General features: G+C 45.2%; 2 protein-coding genes across 10 annotated transcripts in view; one reads left to right on the top strand and one right to left on the bottom strand.

The window, feature by feature from the left end:
- The window catches only part of GPR87 (G protein-coupled receptor 87), a 29,780-nt gene extending 20,639 nt beyond the window's left edge, over positions 1–9,141 (top strand). For both annotated transcript variants that reach the window (XM_063916064.1, XM_063916063.1), the window contains one exon: positions 8,055–9,141. In XM_063916064.1, the coding sequence (XP_063772134.1) occupies positions 8,055–9,079 (1,025 nt within the window). In that variant the 3' untranslated portion in view covers positions 9,080–9,141. The remainder of the gene's footprint in view (positions 1–8,054) is intronic.
- The window catches only part of MED12L (mediator complex subunit 12L), a 1,138,385-nt gene that overhangs the window by 637,931 nt on the left and 479,818 nt on the right, over positions 1–20,636 (bottom strand). The gene's annotated exons all lie outside the window — the stretch shown is intronic.

Genomic DNA, 20,636 nt, shown 5'->3' with positions numbered 1-20,636 from the left:
CAGGAGGCCAGATTTATACTCAATATATGAGCCCAAGGGTTCATGTAGGCATTATACACAGGTGCAGCACTATATACTCCTGGAAATTTGGTGATTTTTGATCAGAGATGTGCAGGAAAAGATACACAGGTGGGGCACTGCATCACCTGCCATAGACTTTTCACTCTGGAGTTTTTACTATAAAAAAAGATTAGACTAATAAAAAGAAGATATTTCTAATATATTCTTTGTATTTTTTATATACTTTATGTAGTCAAAGCTCTGGTATATACGTTAGTATGGCAGGAAAGGCTCTGCCTCACCTCACTGCACGTCACTGGCTCACAGCATAAATCCAAGTATGCATCAGTACAAGACAGGATCAGACTGATTACAACCCACAACAGAGTATCTAGAGATACCCAGGGAGACTCCCTGTAAAGGCTGAAACATCCAATCAGAAGTAGTCCAAGAACCAAGCAAAATTCTAACTCAAGATGTAGCAATTAGGAGTCAGAACAAAGCTCAGCACAGTGACACTTAGTCTGCACAGCTGACTGGTTAACAGGAGACTGATTATAGCTCACAGAACTAATTTGACCATGATCGACTAATGGTCCCTACAGACTCGGCGATGTGCCGCCTAGCTGCCCGACCGCCGATACGGCAGACGGGTGTGGGGGCAGTGACGGGGGGGTGAAGTTACTTCACTCCCCCCGTCACACGGCTCCATAGAACTGCAGGCAAATATGGACGAGATTGTCCATATTGACCTGCATGCACAGCCGACGGGGCACCAGCGATGAACGAGCGCGGGGCCGCGCATCGTTTATCGCTGGTGCCTCCACACTGCACGATATGAACGTTATCTCGTTCATTAATGAACGAGATCGTTCATATTGTGCAGTGATGTCGGCCAGTGTGTAGGGCCCATAAGCTGTGCTCAATACAGATTCTAACAACTAGAGCTAAATGTAATAGCCTCCGAGCTTCCGAAGGCATGGGACTCTGGCCATTTTTTTAAAGCAGCAATAATTTACAAGGCAAAACCAACATGTAAATGATTGCTGCTTTAAAAAAAAATGGGTAGACAAGCACAAAATCCTGCACCTCCGGAAACTCAGCTTACATTTAGCTTCAAGTATGAAACATTCAGAAACTTAAATAAACACTGTTATAGATTCACTGAACAAGTCAAATTGACATAACCCTGGATAGACAGGTCATGAGCAAATAGAGTCTATAGTTTTGGGGAACAAGAATGGGCAGCCTAGAAGGATCATGTCATTTTTATCAGTATGATACTGTGTACTAAAGTTGTATGACATAGGCAAGCACAATCATTTGCTTTATGCTTGACAAGCCAACTTGCAAATTGTCAAAATGTTTTCAAATTACTAGGGAGTTTGGAGTAGATACCGCACAGATATGTTCTTATTAATATTGTTTAAATAGTATATTGTATAATATTAATTACCAACATACAGATAACTCAGCTGGTGGTGCACCCAGGAGTGAAATGATTACATAGGTAATTGTGGACAGAAAAGAAGACTCTTTGGGTTGGGGCACACTTTGTTTTATTATAAAATTAAATTTTTAAGTGTCGTCTCTTAATACACACATGACGGTCAGATGCTAATCAGTACAGTAGATAAGGATATAGTTTTATCAAGAAAAACACATACGATAATTGAATTATAGGGTTTCCAATACAGATTCTATTTAAGAATTTTTGTCAACATAACAGTAATTGTTTAGGAAACATGTATTTTCAATTTTGTTCAAATATGTGTATCAGCCAGTGATGTTAGTGCTTGTCAATAATGGGTGGCAAATCCATCCTGTTAATCACTTATTGTTCAAGGCTGTTTGTTTGTTGTTCTGACCCTGGAGCAAAGCATGGAACGCAGTGAAAGAATAATGGCTACCATACAATCCTATATACTATCATTTGCTCACTATACAATATATGGTATCCAAACTCTGGGTCCACACCACTTAGGTTTACACCCATTGGTCGACAGTGAACAGGTCGACACTAGAAATAGGTCAACTCGACCATAAGGTCGACATGCAAAAATGTCGACTTGAGTTTTTCACTTTTTTTTCTTTCTTTGACCTTTTTCATACTTTACGATCTAAGTGGGTTATGATTGGGAACGGTAACCTGTGCCGAGCGCAGCGGTAGCAGAGTGAGGTACCTTGCCATGTGAGGGGACATGGTGCACTAATTGGGGTTCCCGGTCACTTTATGAAGAAAACAACACCAAAAAAACATGAAAAACTCATGTTGACCTTTTTTCATGTCGACCTAATGACCGTGTCCACCTATTTCTAGTGTCGACCTAGACACTGTCGACCAATAGATGTCGACATAATGGGTGTCGACCTAGACACTGTCGACCCTGAGTCCCATACCCACAGTATGCCGCCATTGTGCAAAGCATGCAACCCTGTGCCCATAATATATCACCGTAACTGCATATAATGTAGCTCTGGTGTTTACAGTATGCCCAGCATGTTGTCCTGTATGAAGCATATATTACACTATGCCCAGCATATACCAATGTGGCCACCATATGCCCAGCATGTAGTATTGCATACAAAGCCTGGCCTGTATATAACATATATTCCTTTGCCTTTTGCATGCAAATTCTACTGTTTTATAGTACTCAATTCCCAGGCTGCCAGTGGGTGAACCTTGCTAATCTGCTTTCCAGTTAGCATTGGCATAAGTTTACCCCTGAGAATCTGAGCTTGCGTTTCCCATTCTATAGGTTATATCACATGATTCGCAGATGTGCACTGGTAAATATGTGGAATTTGTATTGCAACAGTTGGAGGGGTTTATCTCGCGGCTAACTTCCAGCCAAAATTAAATCAATTAAATAGCCTTTTTTCCCGCACCTAAAAATCATGATTCAGGCATGGAAACCCACTGATTCTGCATAAACTGCGGAATTAATGGGGTTTTCCCACAAGCGAACCCCCAATTTTGTCATTTTTATGCAAACTTCGAGCATTCATGCACAGGGTAATCCCCGCTAATCGTAAACCCTGTGGCTAAATGAATGTCCCTATTAGTAGTGAATTAGGTTAAGAAGCAAGTTTCAAGCTCAAAAGATCAGCTTGTGTGAGAATAATTTCATTATTATGTCTCAGTAAAGAGACACTCATACCTCCCAACTTTTAATGCCGCTGATTTAGGAGTGTGGCCGCAACAAAAGGGGACGTGGCCTTTGTTGAGTGGGCGTGGCATTGGGTGGAAGGTCATGGCCTAGCACCGCGACCTCCCTTTTTGTCATTTTGGGGTCGAGCCCAGCGCTCCCTGAGCAGCTGGGCAGCCCCCAGCTAACCCTCCCTGCACTGATAGATACCGTGTGCATGCGCTTTGCAGAGCAGAGCAGTGGTGTTCACTGGCTTTCCCAATCTGCCTGTCACTGTCAGGCTGGACATTGGTTGTGAATCCAGAACTGGAGTCAGGAGATCGGAATGCAGTTGAGTTTTTGAGTATGAACCGGGCCGGCCAAATGAAGGTTCTTTTCATAGATAGCAGATGGTGGAATGACTCGGAAGTGACTGATGTACCGACAGTTTAGGCTATACGGGAAGTGGAGTCAGGTTACCGTGATCCCGGACTTGCAGTTGCCTCCTGTGAGTTTGGTAACTGCAATGGCTGAGGCGTGACTGGGACTAGACTGTGGGAGACCAATCCGTCTTGCAAATGGTAGGAACCGTAGCTTGGGTCTGTATGTTGCAGCTTGTGAAGAACTGGCACCCTGGGATAGCTGGAGGAATAGCTGGATGCTAGACTGTCAAGGCTGCGGCGCACAGAGAGCACAGAGAACTAAAGCACCCAGTAACTGGGTGAACGTTGCACTGGCAATCTCTCACCAATAGATTGCCTGCTTTATACCTGCAGGCAGCTACTGATTGGTCCCTTAGAGTTTGCCTGCCAGTGACATCGTATTGGCTCCTGTGGTCACCTGACATTCCAAGATGGCAGAGCCCGGAGCCAGAGACCTCCGCTGCCAGACCCTGCCCCCAGGACCCCTGCCCACAGTCAGCGCCCGCCACCAGCAGCTCGCACCACCGTCGGAGGGTCCCTGCCAGAGCGTCTAGACCAGTGGCGGAACTACCACCAGTGCAAGCAGTGCCTTGCACTGGGGCCCACCGCTGTCAAGGGGCCCAAAGCCAGCGGCATGTACTGAGTCAAACTTACTCATTACATGATGCCTGCCGCCGAAGAGAAGCAGAGCGCAGGCCTCCTCAGCCGCTGCAGCGTTGCCCTTCTGTCCCCAGCCGCTGCCCGCACCGCCTGCTGCTGCCCGCACTCTGCTGCCCCCTGCCATTCAGTTCCGCCGCACAGTGCCATTCACCCCCCCCCCCCCCAACCTGCACATAACAAGCCATGCGACAGGTATGTGAGAAGGAGAAGCAGGAGCGCGGGGAACCTACTGCCAGTCTGCCGTGAACACCTGCCGGATCATGGTGAGTAGAGACAGGCTGCGGGGGGTATGGGGGGCGGGTGGACTGGGCATATCTAGCACTGTGGGGGCCTGTGTATCTGGCAGTGTGGGGGCATATCTAGCACTGTGGGGTCATGTGTATCTGGCAATGTGGGGGGCATATCTAGCACTGTGGGGCATGTGTATCTGGCAATGTGGGGGGCATATCTAGCACTGTGGGGGCATATCTGGCACTATGAGGGCATATCTGGCACCATGGGGGAATATGTGTATCTCGCACTATGGGGGCATATCTGGCACTATGAGGGCAAATATCTGGAACCGTGGGGGCATGTGTATCTGGCAATGTATGCGCATATTAGTTTAGTTTGTCCCATTACTTTTGGTCCCTTAAAAAGTGGGAGGCACATATAGAAACCGTTGTAATTCCTACACCGTTCACCTGATTTGGATGTAAATACCCTCAAATTAAAGCAGAAATTCTGCAGTTAAAGCACATCTTGTTTGTTTCATTTCAAATCCATTGTGGTGGTGTATAGAGCCCAAAATATGAGAATTGTGTCAATGTCCCAATATTTATGGACCTGACTGTGTGTGTGTGTGTGTGTGTGTGTGTGTGTGTGTGTGTGTGTGTGTGTGTGTGTGTATATATATATATATATATATATATATAAAGGCACATGCAAAGAATCCCTAATTTGGGGGTGAGGGGAGTGGACTTGGACGGGATGAGGGGGTGGGGGGGTTCCAAAGCATTTTGTTGCACCTGGGCCCACCGCTCGCTAGTTCCGCCACTGGTCCGGATGGGTAAGTATCGGCGCTCCCTGCGCCCATGACCCCGATCCGTGACACTGCCCCCCCCTCCCCCCCGCGGGACACAGTGTCAAATTAGCGGGACTGTCCCGCTGTATTTGGGACAGTTGGGAGGTATGGACACTGTTAATTTCAAATGTCAAATATTCTGTGGCTCTCAGATAGACTAATGTACAGGAATATGTTATGTACTGTACTGTACTGTACTGTACTGTACGAGTAGGTACATGAATTCCTCTATTTACATAAGAAATCTTTAGGGAATTAAAAGAATGGTAAGTGCAGAAGTTCTAATATTGATGTAATTATAGAATAAAAAAAGTCTGGTGAATTTTCATGTTAGAACAGTAATAGTTTCTCCTGTCCTACTCCACTGGGCAGGTTTAGCTTGTTCTTACAGATTACCACTACTTCCTGCCTCTGATTACAGGTGATTTCTTATCTACAACTTGGTCAGAAATTCAGAATGCAGAATAAAATGTAGTATCCTGTAAAATGATGTAAAACACTTTTGTATAATTTTAGTTTTTTTTTCACATACAGTAGCATTACATTCACAGCCATATTATGTAAATATGGAAGCACGCCAACAAAGTATTACATGTATTGTTTTCTTAGTTGTGAGAGTCAGGGAGGTCCAGGCATGTGCTGTGAGATGACGTGGGAGGATAGTTAGGAGGATCCGGCATTAAAGTGGAGGAGGGAGGGAAGAAGGGGGGGGGGGGTCGGGTGGCAGGTGCAAAATGCGTTTTATTAAAAGAAAAGGATGAGATCCAATCTTCGCCAGCTAAGAGCTAGTGCAAAAACCAAGTTAATACAACAAAAAATTCACCTGCATCATGCATCTGCAGGAAACCGCTTGTCTTATTTCAATAATTGCAGTCCGCAAATAATCTCATTTTTGTACTGTGAAATACAGTATATTCAGGGGGGTATCCACTTAGAGGTGAAGCAACGTTTTTCCACTTTTTTCCAGTAATCACAGGTGAAACAAAATCCCCAATAATCACGGCGACCTGCAGTGTCCCATGCCCGCTGCAGCAGGCTGGGACTGCAGGGAGAGCACTGCGGTTCGGGAGCTGGCAATCGCCACTGTGACTCCCAACGGGGAAGCCGGGACAGCGCCATGACCCGAATCCCCCCTCTTCCCCGCCCCCTGGCAGCGGTCACATGATGGGGGAACGGTCATTTGACGAGGGGGAACCTGACAGCTCCCGCTGCAGCGGGAGCTGTCAGGAGCCGGCACCTGGTGCAGCAACAGGTAACCCCCGATAAGCCGGTGCTCGTGTTATTAGATAACCCTGTGCGATATTACCTGCAGTAATGTACTGCAGGTAATTGAATATCCTCCTAAGTACGTAAACCATACTTAATAATGATGTATTGCCAAGCACTAACCTCAAGTGAAGGTACATTATTTGATGGCAAATTACAATGGTTAGAGTGAATGGGAATGTATTACCAATGAGATTTATTTACATTAACATAAATGTGGCCATTAGGTACAATGTAGATAATTAATGGAATTGGTAATGGTTATAAATTAATGGTACAAAACAAATTTCTGTGATGTATGATACTAAATGGTGTGCCACAATAATGAATGGTATACACACTTGTATATCTATGCTAAATGTGAATTAGATCCTGGCCGGGAAGTGGAGGACAATGTAGACATGTAACCAGGGCCGTATTATCCATAAGGCTGACTAGGCTGAAGCCTAAGGGCACTGTATTTTTTTGGCTAAGGCACTCTTACCTGCGCCCTAGGGCTCCAATGGTTAAAGGCAATTTGCACTCTGCACCGTAGCAAGGCACACCCTTAGTCAGCTGAGGTTTGTTATGAGACAATGGGGAGAGGGGGGAGACGGCGGGCCAATAGCTCACTAACGCTATTTCATAACAAAAAAGGAAGAACAACTGCATTGTGAGAAAAGAGGTCATCAGGCTTTATTGGCTTTAACTGGGTATCAGTGTCACTGAAAGTGTAAATTATGGCATAAGATCTGTTTCCCATATGTCAGCTGTAGTGGGGTGAAAGACTGAAGTGCCGGAGGGGCCCCAAAATTTATGAAAGTGTAGGAGCCCATCCATGAGTTAATACGACCCTGTATGTAACGACTGACAATACACAAGTTGGGGTGGGGGTGTTGCAAAGACAAGACTACAGACTAGTGAAGGGTAAAGGAGGGGGAAAGGGGGGAGGGGGAGCAAGCAGATGGGAGAGAGGGGGGTTGGTAGTCCAAATGCTTGGTATAGCCAGGTGATGGTGGGCAATAGTCTCTGATCTGGCTTTGAAACATTGGAGCTGGGTCCCTGTTCTGTTTTCCACTTTCCTACACATTTTCCTTTGTACATTGACTACAATGTTCTGCTTTGCTTGGCAGTCTGCCAGGGGAGTCCCTGGAGGAGGAGTCAGGGCAGAGCTACAAAGCACATGCATTGTCATTAGCGTAAATCACTATAATAGCTTGGGCTCCATATTGGATCCTTTACTGGGAAATATGAATCCATCTACCTCATTCATTAGAAGTCATAGATGAAATTTCCCAATTTAGGATCCAGGGAGTTAGATACTGAGCAGTAGTAAGTGCACAGTGTTTTACGAATTATATAAATGTTAATATAACATGTCACTTTTATTAACAGAAATATTTTTAATAAGTGTTTTATGTTTATTACTGTAGTCCATATTGGATTTGCACACATCTTTATTTTCTATTTTATTTTTTTATGATCCACTTTAAAATCCTAACGCTTTGCTAAGCCTATACTTTTTTCTCCCCACAGAATACAGAAAGGATGAATTAAACATTAATGTAACAAATCATGGGGGAAACTCTACTGCTCTCACAGAACTCCTAAGAATCATCTTTCCTGTGCTATATCTGGTCATTTTCTTGGGAAGTGTCATGCTGAATGGCCTTGCAGTCTGGATTTTCTTCCATATAAGAAACAAGACCAGTTTCATTTTCTATCTCAAGAACATTATGGTTGCTGACCTCCTGATGACGGCCTCCTTCCCTTTTAAGATCACACAAACTTCAGGGATTGCACCATGGCATTTCAACATCTACCTCTGTCGCTACACCAGTATTTTGTTCTACACAAGTATGTACATTAGCATTGTGTTTCTTGGACTAATTAGCATTGATAGGTACCTGAAAGTGGTAAAACCTTTTGGGAGTTCGAAAATGTATAGCATCAAGTTCACAAAGGTCGTGTCCTTGTGCGTTTGGCTAACCATGACCCTGTTTGCCTTGCCAAACGTCATCCTGACAAATGTCCAACCCACCAGGAACAATGTCAACGACTGCATGAAACTCAAAAGCCCATTTGGAGTTAAATGGCACAAAGCTATTGTTTATATTGATATGTTCATATTCTTTACTGTGATGGTTGTGCTGATTGCCTGCTACATTTCAATATCTCGGCACATTCAGAAATCTAGCAAACCATTTATCAGTTGTTCAAGTCGGACTCGAAGACATAACCAAAGTATCCGTGTAGTGGTGGCTGTTTTCTTTGTATGTTTTTTGCCTTATCATCTGTGTGGGCTGCCTTTCCTGTTCCAGCTGGATACAATTCTGGATAAATATGTGTATAACATCTTAGTTTACTGCAAGGAATCAACTCTGTTTCTGTCTGCCTGCAACGTGTGTCTAGACCCTATCATCTATTTCTTCATGTGCAGGTCCTTCTCTCAGAGACTGTTCAACAGATCCAACATCAGATCAAGGAGTGAAAGCATAAGATCCCTACAAAGTGTCAGGAAATCTGAAGTACGGATTTACTGTGAATATACCGAAGTGTGACTATTCTATACAGAACTGCTGTAGTGTGATGTGTAAATATTATTAATAAAATATTAACTGAGTCTGTTTAGCTTCATATATTTTGATCAGATCATAATATAACATTTATCATAATACCAAGCCTCTTTCTGGGCAAGACAAAAGGGATTACTCACATTAGCTATATATTTTGATACCTAAAGGGTAATTCCATGAAAATGGTCTTTTATGTAACGTTTGTTACCAGTTTTCAAGACAAGCTTTGCGTCAAAATTAAAGCATATTATGTACCACACAAACAATAGTTACTTTGCACAAAATAATCAAAACACATGCTCAAAAAAATATCTTTCACATTAAATATATTTCAAAATGTAATGTTTATTACAATGGAATTACCCTATAATAATTCTAGCTGAAGCTTCAGTTATGTCTTCAGTCATGACATTATAAGGACAATGGTTCTGTTTTACGTCATGTGTTACATGTGTACATTTTAATGTTTAAATTACAATGCATTTTACAAACCTCAAAATATGTCCATAAATAAGTTTGTATTACGTTTTGATAAAGACTGCTTTGTCACCTGATAAACCAGGAAAACTTCCTAAAATACACAATACAATATCTCCTGCCACAAAACAAGACCTTGTTTTTGTATTTGGCAGCCAAAGTGGAACATACAGTAATTATACCAAGCACGCATTCATCAAGAAACATCCAGATATATCCACTTCTATCTAGCAGCTCCTCTAATCGGAAGGACCTAACATTTCCTAAACCACTGACATTTTCATGCCCCCGACCTTACCCCAATGTTTTCTTAAATACTGTATGACTGAAATTGTTAAAAAAAAGCATTACTTTCCACACAAAAAAAGAAAAAGAAGATATTGACGCTGTTCTCTGCATTTATTTGCATTTGTATTTTATCTTTATGAATGAATATTCCCACTAATCAAAACATAGAGGTTGATGGAACAGCAGGTCTAGGCTCCCTGCAAAAAGACCCATTAATGAAAAAGTGATTTTTTTTTTTTACATTTATTTTAACCCTTTCATTGCTTAGGTTAAATGGCACTCATCCTAGGCTCAGCAAGAGTTCAAATTGGAAATTTCCTTATAGGACCCATGTTGTGGGTGATCAGTAGTTATTGTCTAGTGATCAGTACATCCGACAGATGGAGGAGGGGAATTAATGTGCACATTCTCACCCACCCTTGCACATACATACTTGGGGACACCCTTGTTTGGAAGGGTGCATCCCAGGGTTGCCAACATTCTGGCTGCCCCCTCCAGGCAAGGGCAGCCAGCTCGGGGCTGCAGGGGGCGGTGCAGACAGGCATGATGCGGAGTAGGGGCATGACACAGTGAAAGAGGCAGGGCAAGGGGCATGGCATTCATGGTTGCATCATCATGACCAGGCCCCACTATAAAATGCCATTAGGACAGGCATTGTACAGCGGTGGGTGGGGCTGCGATGACGCGATTCAGCACGAATCACGTAATCATGTCCCCTTGGACCTCCCACTTGTGCTCTGTAAGTGGGTGGCCACAGGGGGTTTGCAAGGTGCTGCGCCGATGGGAGACTTGCCTACCTCTCCGGGGGGGTGGGAGTGGCACCAGATTTTCTGGAGACTCCCAGTTATTCCAGGAGGGTAGGCAAGTATGGTGCATCCTTAGTAGATATTGTCAAGATGAGCACATAGAATAACATAATATAGTACAGAGAAAGTGTTAGAAAATCCATAGATGGGATGTTTAATGTCCAAATCTTTCCTATCCTGACAACAATAATCACAAAGAACCACTTTTGGCTGTCTGTTTCTTACAATGGAATACCTGTGGGGCTACCATACTATTCCTACACATCTTATGTGTTCATTCAAGCACATAAAAAAAGATAAAATGCATTATAATTTTCAAGTGCTGATTTTATTCTAAAAACTAATGTGTAGCAATCGCCTTTTCTCTATTTTGGAAAGCTGGAATAATGCAAAGTATTTGTAGATGGTGGCTACAGCATAATTGCCTTTTTTTTTGTCTCCTCTCTGGGAGAAGCCCAAAGAGGAGATGCCGCAGGCCACTTTAGGGGTGGGACCAGAATGTGCATAATTAGGCCCTGTCCCAACACCTGAAAATGCACGTAATTTGCATAATTTAGCCCCACCTCTCCACAATGGCACCGCAGTTCTGGTAAAGATATCCCCATCTTGCCCTTATTACTAGGAAGTGAGCCGGATGCAGGAGAGCTGCCTACTCTTCCAGTTGTGCGGAAGAGTAGCTTGGTTTTGCTGTGAGAGGAGAAATACGCGCACTAACAGTATTCTCTGGAAATTAAAAGTCTTCTGAAAATAATCAAGGTAAAATGTGTGTGGGTACTGCATATTTAGTTACTCTACTAATGTTGGCATGTGACAAACTAGGCTCAGCAATGAAGGTGTTTAAAAAAAGGAAGTTGGAGGAGCAGGTTAGTAAATGCAGCCAGTATTGGAGCTTTAAGCCTCACACGGGTGAATCATTAGCAGCCTACCTATTACTGTAGATAGTCCTATTTTACTCATTATTAACCATGTTTTAACCTTCAGTTTATTTGTATGACTCCTAAACTTTGCCTTTTTGTGGGCATAAAAGTTGTCAACATTTGCTTTCATTTCCTTTTCCTTGCCCAAGTGTGTAAGTCCGGATGTGCTGAAATAAGGATATACTGTATGAGATGGTTTCCGAAATGTAGATCATTTATACCATAATAATAATAATAATAATAATAATAATAATAATAAAAAGGTTAAATTTGAGTAGTACACGGTCAACAGATGTACAGCGGGGTTAATACTCAGAAGCAGATAACTAGGAAGACCGTTTGACATACAGAACTGTAACACTTTCTCCACATAACACCATTTGCCAGGTGCTGATGGGCCAAATACCTTACTGGGAATTTCCCAGTAGGCCAATGACCTCATGGGGCCACCTGGGGGTTTTTGTTTTTATTTTGTGTCATATCTGATTTCTTAGCTTTTTAAAAGGAATGAGGGGGAGAGGGGTATTATCAGATAAGCATGCGATCTGTGGGTGGGAAGCATAGGGCCGTGCTGCCTATTGGCCCAGAGATGGCCCCACCCCTTGGTTACTGTCTGCATCACCTAGCCACACTCCCTCCCACAGGAATGAGCTGCATAATTCCGGCTTATTTCATTACGCCAGTGTTGAAATTTTTAGGCAAGCCCTGTTGTGCAGAAGTGTGCGGCATAAGTTTTGGCTATTTCTTTCAATTACATATGTAAACAGTTTCAAATATGAGCACATTAAAAAAATAAGAATTTACTTACCGATAATTCTATTTCTCATAGTCCGTAGTGGATGCTGGGGACTCCGTAAGGACCATGGGGAATAGCGGCTCCGCAGGAGACTGGGCACAAAGTAAAAGCTTTAGGACTAGCTGGTGTGCACTGGCTCCTCCCCCTATGACCCTCCTCCAAGCCTCAGTTAGGATACTGTGCCCGGACGAGCGTACACAATAAGAAAGGATTTTGAATCCCGGGTAAGACTCATACCAGCCACACCAATCACACCGTACAACCTGTGATCTGAACCCAGTTAACAGCATGATAACAAAGGAGCCTCTGACAAGATGGCTCACAACAATAATAACCCGATTTTGTAACAATAACTATGTACAAGTATTGCAGACAATCCGCACTTGGGATGGGCGCCCAGCATCCACTACGGACTATGAGAAATAGAATTATCGGTAAGTAAATTCTTATTTTCTCTAACGTCCTAAGTGGATGCTGGGGACTCCGTAAGGACCATGGGGATTATACCAAAGCTCCCAAACGGGCGGGAGAGTGCGGATGACTCTGCAGCACCGAATGAGAGAACTCCAGGTCCTCCTCAGCCAGGGTATCAAATTTGTAGAATTTAGCAAACGTGTTTGCCCCTGACCAAGTAGCTGCTCGGCAAAGTTGTAAAGCCGAGACCCCTCGGGCAGCCGCCCAAGATGAGCCCACTTTCCTTGTGGAATGAGCTTTTATAGATTTTGGCTGTGGCAGGCCTGCCACAGAATGTGCAAGCTGAATTGTACTACAAATCCAACGAGCAATAGTCTGCTTAGAAGCAGGAGCACCCAGCTTGTTGGGTGCATACAGGATAAACAGCGAGTCAGATTTTCTGACTCCAGCCGTCCTGGAAACATATATTGTCAGGGCCCTGACTACGTCCAGCAACTTGGAGTCTTCCAAGTCCCTAGTAGCCGCAGGCACCACAATAGGCTGGTTCAAGTGAAATGCTGAAACCACCTTAGGGAGAAATTGAGGACGAGTCCTCAATTCTGCCCTGTCCGTATGGAAAATTAGGTAAGGGCTTTTATAAGATAAAGCCGCCAATTCTGAAACACGCCTGGCTGAAGCCAGGGCTAACAGCATTACCACTTTCCATGTGAGGTATTTTAAGTCCACAGTGGTGAGTGGTTCAAACCAATGTGATTTTAGGAATCCCAACACCACATTGAGATCCCAAGGTGCCACTGGAGGCACAAAAGGATATGCAGTACCCCTTTGACAAACGTCTGAACTTCAGGAACTGAAGCTAGTTCTTTTTGGAAGAAAAATCGACAGGGCCGAAATTTGAACCTTAATGGACCCTAATTTTAGGCCCATAGACAGTCCTGTTTGCAGGAAATGCAGGAAACGAACCAGTTGAAATTCCTCTGTAGGGGCCTTCCTGGCCTCACACCACGCAACATATTTACGCAAGATACGGTGATAATGTTGCACGGTTACATCCTTCCTGGCTTTGATCAGGGTAGGGATGACTTCATCCGGAATGCCTTTTTCCTTCAGGATCCGGCGTTCAACCGCCATGCCGTCAAACGCAGCCGCGGTAAGTCTTGGAACAGACAGGGTCCCTGCTGGAGCAGGTCCCTTCTTAGAGGTAGAGGCCACGGGTCCTCCGTGAGCATCTCTTGAAGTTCCAGGTACCAAGTCCTCCTTGGCCAATCCGGAGCCACGAGTATAGTTCTTACTCCTCTCCTTCTTATGATTCTCAGTACCTTGGGTATGAGAGGCAGAGGAGGGAACACATACACTGACTGGTACACCCACGGTGTTACCAGAGCGTCCACCGCTATTGCCTGAGGGTCCCTTGACCTGGCGCAATATCTGTCTAGTTTTTTGTTGAGGCGGGACGCCATCATGTCCACCTTTGGTTTTTCCCAACGGTTCACAATCATGTGGAAGACTTCTGGGTGAAGTCCCCACTCCCCCGGGTGGAGGTCGTGTCTGCTGAGGAAGTCTGCTTCCCAGTTGTCCACTCCCGGAATGAACACTGCTGACAGTGCTATCACATGATTTTCCGCCCAGCGAAGAATCCTTTCAGTTTCTGCCATTGCCCTCCTGCTTCTTGTGCCGCCCTGTCTGTTTATGTGGGCGACTGCCGTGATGTTGTCCGATTGAATCAACACCGGCTGACCTTGAAGCAGAGGCCTTGCTTGACTTAGGGCATTGTAAATGGCCCTTAGTTCCAGGATATTTATGTGAAATGACGTTTCCATGCTTGACCACAAGCCCTGGAAATTTTTTCCCTGTGTGACTGCTCCCCAGCCTCTCAGGCTGGCATCCGTGGTCACCAGGACCCAGTCCTGAATGCCGAATCTGCGGCCCTCTAGAAGATGAGCACTCTGCAACCACCACAGGAGAGACACCCTTGTCCTTGGAGACAGGGTTATCCGCTGATGCATCTGAATATGCGATCCGGACCATTTGTCCAGCAGATCCCATTGAAAAGTTCTTGCGTGGAATCTGCCGAATGGAATCGCTTCGTAAGAAGCCACCATTTTTCCCAGGACCCTTGTGCATTGATGCACTGACACTTGGCCTGGTTTTAGGAGGTTCCTGACTAGCTCGGATAACTCCCTGGCTTTCTCCTCCGGGAGAAACACCTTTTTCTGGACTGTGTCCAGCATCATCCCTAGAAACAGCAGACGAGTCGTCGGAATCAGCTGCGATTTTGGAATATTTAGAATCCACCCGTGCTGTCGTAGTACTACTTGAGATAGTTCTACTCCGACCTCTAACTGTTCCCTGGACCTTGCCCTTATCAGGAGATCGTCCAAGTAAGGGATAATTAAGACGCCTTTTCTTCGAAGAAGAATCATCATTTCGGCCATTACCTTGGTAAAGACCCGGGGCGCCGTGGACAATCCAAACGGCAGCGTCTGAAACTGATAATGACAGTTTTGTACCACAAACCTGAGGTACCCTTGGTGAGAAGGGTAAATTGGGACATGGAGGTAAGCATCCTTGATGTCCAGAGACACCATATAGTCCCCTTCTTCCAGGCTCGCTATCACTGCTCTGAGTGACTCCATCTTGAATTTGAACCTTTTTATGTAAGTGTTCAAAGATTTCAGATTTAAAATAGGTCTCACCGAGCCGTCCGGCTTCGGTACCACAACAGCGTGGAATAGTACCCCTTTCCCTGTTGTAGGAGGGGTACCTTGATTATCACCTGCTGGGAATACAGCTTGTGAATGGCTTCCAATACCGCCTCCCTGTCGGAGGGAGACGTTGGTAAAGCAGACTTCAGGAACCGGCGAGGGGGAGACGTCACGAATTCCAATTTGTACCCCTGAGATACTACTTGTAGGATCCAGGGGTCCACTTGCGAGTGAGCCCACTGCGCCCTGAATTTCTTGAGACGACCCCCCACCATACCTGAGTCCGCTTGTAAGGCCCCAGCGTCATGCTGAGGACTTGGCAGAAGCGGGGGAGGGCTTCTGTTCCTGTGAAGAGGCTGCCTGCTGCAGTCTTTTTCCCTTTCCTCTGCCCCGGGGCAGATATGAGTGGCCTTTTGCCCGCTTGCCCTTATGGGGACGAAAGGACTGAGGCTGAAAAGACGGAGTCTTTTTCTGCTGAGAGGTGACCTGGGGTAAAAAAGGTGGATTTCCCAGCCGTTGCCGTGGCCACCAGGTCCGATAGACCGACCCCAAATAACTCCTCCCCTTTATACGGCAATACTTCCATATGCCGTTTGGAATCCACATCACCTGACCACTGTCGCGTCCATAACCCTCTTCTGGCAGAAATGGACAGCGCACTTACTCTTGATGCCAGGGTGCAAATATCCCTCTGTGCATCTCGCATATATAGAAATGCATCCTTTAAATGCTCTATAGTCAATAAAATACTGTCCCTGTCCAGGGTATCAATATTTTCAGTCAGGGAATCCGACCAAGCCACCCCAGCACTGCACATCCAGGCTGAGGCGATTGCTGGTTGCAGTATAATACCAGTATGTGTGTATATACTTTTTAGGATGTTTTCCAGCTTTCTATCAGCTGGCTCCTTGAGGGCGGCCGTATCAGGAGACGGTAACGCCACTTGTTTTGATCAGCGTGTGAGCGCCTTATCTACCCTAGGGGGTGTTTCCCAACGCGCCCTAACCTCTGGCGGGAAAGGGTATAATGCCAATAATTTTTTAGAAATTAGCAGTTTTTTATCGGGGGAAACCCACGCTTCATCACACACCTCATTTAATTCATCTGATTCTGGAAAAACTACGGGTAGTTTTTTCACACCCCACATAATACCCTTTTTTGTGGTACTTGTAGTATCAGAAATGTTCAAAACCTCCTTCATTGCCGTGATCATGTAACGTGTGGCCCTACTGGAAAATACGTTTGTTTCCTCACCGTTGACACTGGAGTCAGTGTCCGTGTCTGGGTCTGTGTCGACCACCTGAGGTAACGGGCGCTTTAGAGCCCCTGACGGTGTTTGAGACGCCTGTACAGGTATTAACTGATTTGCCGGCTGTCTCATGTCGTCAACAGTCTTTTGTAAAGTGCTGACACTATCACGTAATTCTTTCCATAAGACCATCCAGTCAGGTGTCGACTCCCTAGGGGGTGACATCACTAACACAGGCAATTGCTCCGCCTCCACACCATTTTCCTCCTCATACATGTCGACACAACATACCGACACACAGCACACACACAGGGAATGCTCCGATAGAGGACAGGACCCCACTAGCCCTTTGGGGAGACAGAGGGAGAGTTTGCCAGCACACACCAGAGCGCTATATATATATATATATATATATATAGGGATAACCTTATATAAGTGTTTTTCCCCTAATATAGCTGCTGTATATATTTATATGCCAATTTAGTGCCCCCCCTCTCTTGTTTTACCCTGTTTCTGTAGTGCAGGACTGCAGGGGAGAGTCAGGGAGCCTTCCTCCAACGGAGCTGTGAGGAAAAAATGGCGCTTGTGTGCTGAGGAGATAGGCTCCGCCCCCTTCTCGGCGGCCTTTCTCCCGCTTTTTTGTGGAAAACTGGCAGGGGTTAAATACATCCATATAGCCCAGGAGCTATATGTGATGTATTTTTAGCCATTTAAAGTATTTTCATTGCGTCCCAGGGCGCCCCCCCCCAGCGCCCTGCACCCTCAGTGACCGTAGTGTGAAGTGTGCTGAGAGCAATGGCGCACAGCTGCGGTGCTGTGCGCTACCTTAGTGAAGACAGGACGTCTTCTGCCGCCGATTTTCCGGACCTCTTCAGTCTTCTGGCTCTGTAAGGGGGACGGCGGCGCGGCTCCGGGACCCATCCATGGCTGGGCCTGTGATCGTCCCTCTGGAGCTAATGTCCAGTAGCCTAAGAAGCCCAATCCACTCTGCACGCAGGTGAGTTCGCTTCTTCTCCCCTTAGTCCCTCGATGCAGTGAGCCTGTTGCCAGCAGGTCTCACTGAGAATAAAAAAACCTATTTAAACTTTTACTCTAAGCAGCTCAGGAGAGCCACCTAGATTGCACCCTTCTCGTTCGGGCACAAAATCTTAACTGAGGCTTGGAGGAGGGTCATAGGGGGAGGAGCCAGTGCACACCAGCTAGTCCTAAAGCTTTTACTTTGTGCCCAGTCTCCTGCGGAGCCGCTATTCCCCATGGTCCTTACGGAGTCCCCAGCATCCACTTAGGACGTTAGAGAAACAAGGTATGCTGGGTACACACTAGAAAGATTAGGCTGCAGTTTGTTGATGACGTCACCTGCTGGTCCTGTGAATCTGCTCCATGTCGTGGCTTGACAGTTGCCGGTCTCCTTCCACGCTTTGTGTGTATGTTTGCTGTGTGTGTGTGTCTGTGTGTATGTATGTATGTACGTACGTACGTACGCTGTGTGCATGTACACTTTGTGTATGTAAGTAGGATGTGTGCATGTATACTGTGTGTATGTATGTGTGCTGTGTGCATGTATACTGGATGTATGTATGTGTGTTGTGTGCATGTACACTGTTGTGTGTATGCATGTACACCGTGTGTATGTATGTATGCTGTGTGTGTTTGTAAGTATGCTAGTATATGTGTGTACGGCACTCCTTTGACATACTCAGGTGCACTCTGTATTTAATTTGAATCCAAGTAAAAAAGGCAGGAGCCTGTACCCCCAACACGTTGGTATGCTGTGATCTTGCATCATTATTGTTTTTTTATAAAATCTAAGGGCCCCTGGCTTTTTTTTACCAGTAAAATATATGTATGTATATTTACATACATGTATGGAAACCCCCCCATGAAAATCCTGCGTTTGCCACTGCTGGGGACATTAAAACCATTGGTGATATTAAATAAATGTATCTGTATCTGTTGAAAATACCAAGCAAAAAAAGGGGAGTAATGCGGGCCATACATCTACCCGGCAATTCCCCAATTCCCGAACGGTGATCCGATCCATTGATCAGCGAACTCCGATGATTGCCGATTTGTCAGGGAATCAGCAAAATATAGCATGTTAAAAATCCCTGATTCACAGAGTACAATTATTTTTTAATGGAAGTCCTCAATACACGGATTACTAACACGCTGGATTTTGACAATGATCTGACCCAGTCTTCGGCAAAACAGGGAAAGGCCCAATTAGTTGTAGATGTATAGGCTCCATTAGAGTCAATCAGACAATAGGTAAGGGCCAAATCAACATAATAGCCAACATTCACTGCACAAAGCTAGTGACAGAGAAGAAAGGAGGATACAGACCGTCTCTTTTCTTGTTTGCAATGCCATGAAGTTTGTCAAGACCAACAATAGCTTTTTAATGCTAGAATATTTGGTGCAGTTAATGGTTTTCTTAAAAAAAAAAAAAAAAAAAAAATGAACCACACAACCCCTGTATACCCTGCATACATAATTACAGCCGGGCTGGGGTGGGGGTCTGCAATTAAATCGGCTCTAGCTAAATTGTTTCCCTCTCACCCAGAGACATTGATGCAACGCTGCTTTGAGGTGGCATCTATTTCCTTGGGGGGTGGGGAGACACCAGCTAAAATCTTGTCTAGGGCATCAAATAGTTCAGTGCCAGCCCCGCATTGTACATAGTACGCTATAAAAATGACAACTGGAAGCAAGCCTGGTTAGCATGTTGGTGGCAAAAAAAAGTAATGGTCTTTATCATATGCAACTAGGGTGGCCAATCCCAGGCCATTTTTTTCAATCCTGGGAAACGGGAGTGAAAAATGATCAATCCCGGGATACCCGGGATTGGTTCCCTTGCAATGTCCGCTGCTGTCCCGCACTCCCCCGTCCTGCCCAGACCACATAATAACATACCCATCTGACCGGGTGGGAGGGTGGGCCCATCTACTACAGAGTTGCATGCCGGCGCTGAGGTCCGAGCGACGGGAGGTGTGTGGCTGTCTGCGCAGTGTGACAAGACATCAGAGGTTGCGCTGTGCAGACAGCCGCACACCACACGCTGCTGCGCACAGCCAGGAGCAGGGGAGGTGAGCAGGGGGAGCCGGGCATCGTCTAATCCTCCTGAGGACGCTCAGCGCTACCCAGCATTGAAAAAAACAAATGTGTTTCCTAATCCTGAAATCCCCTGGATTGGAAGCCCCAATCCCAGAATTGAATCCCGGGCAATTTTTGGCCAAAATCCCGGGATCACGCCGATTCAGATCCAGGGATTGGCCACCATATATGCAACCATCCATTTTTCATGTACACTTTCCAGATCACCCATTTACAACAGGACACATGCTCTCAGGCTGATCTGTGAGTTTAAATGCATGCTGATGTACGGTACATATGTGTAGTTGTACAAGGCTGACCTGGCAACATTAATAGACAAATTATTTGCCTCGGAGAGCTGGCTATTTCTGCATGGGTAAAAAAGTATCATGTACATTCCTAAATATCAAAATCAGATGGTGGAAGACTTTGTGATGATAATGAGGATTATTTATAAACCAATTGAATCCAATATACTAATAAAAATATGTGCATATATCAAAGTGATAAGAAACCATCCTGAAAAAATACACTTAAAAACACATGTATTTTGGACTTAGACGATGACCCGACTTTTATTGTGCATTTCTTTTCGGGTCCCCCCAGACCCAAAAAGAAATGTGTTAAGTGTAGCCTGTGGGCTGCACTTCGGGGCTAATTGGATATCCTCTGGGAATCAATTAGTTCACTGTAAATTCCCGCGGCTAATTGAATTCCCCCCATAGTCTCTGATTCTAAGAGGTATATTTACTAAGCTCCCGATTTTGACCGAGTTTTTTTTTTCTTCAAAGAGTCAT

The sequence above is a fragment of the Pseudophryne corroboree genome, chromosome 4, assembly GCF_028390025.1.
Source record: "Pseudophryne corroboree isolate aPseCor3 chromosome 4, aPseCor3.hap2, whole genome shotgun sequence".
Lineage (NCBI taxonomy): Eukaryota > Metazoa > Chordata > Amphibia > Anura > Myobatrachidae > Pseudophryne > Pseudophryne corroboree.
The sequence above is the reverse complement of the archived record's forward strand: the minus strand, read 5'-3'. Positions and strand labels throughout refer to the sequence as shown.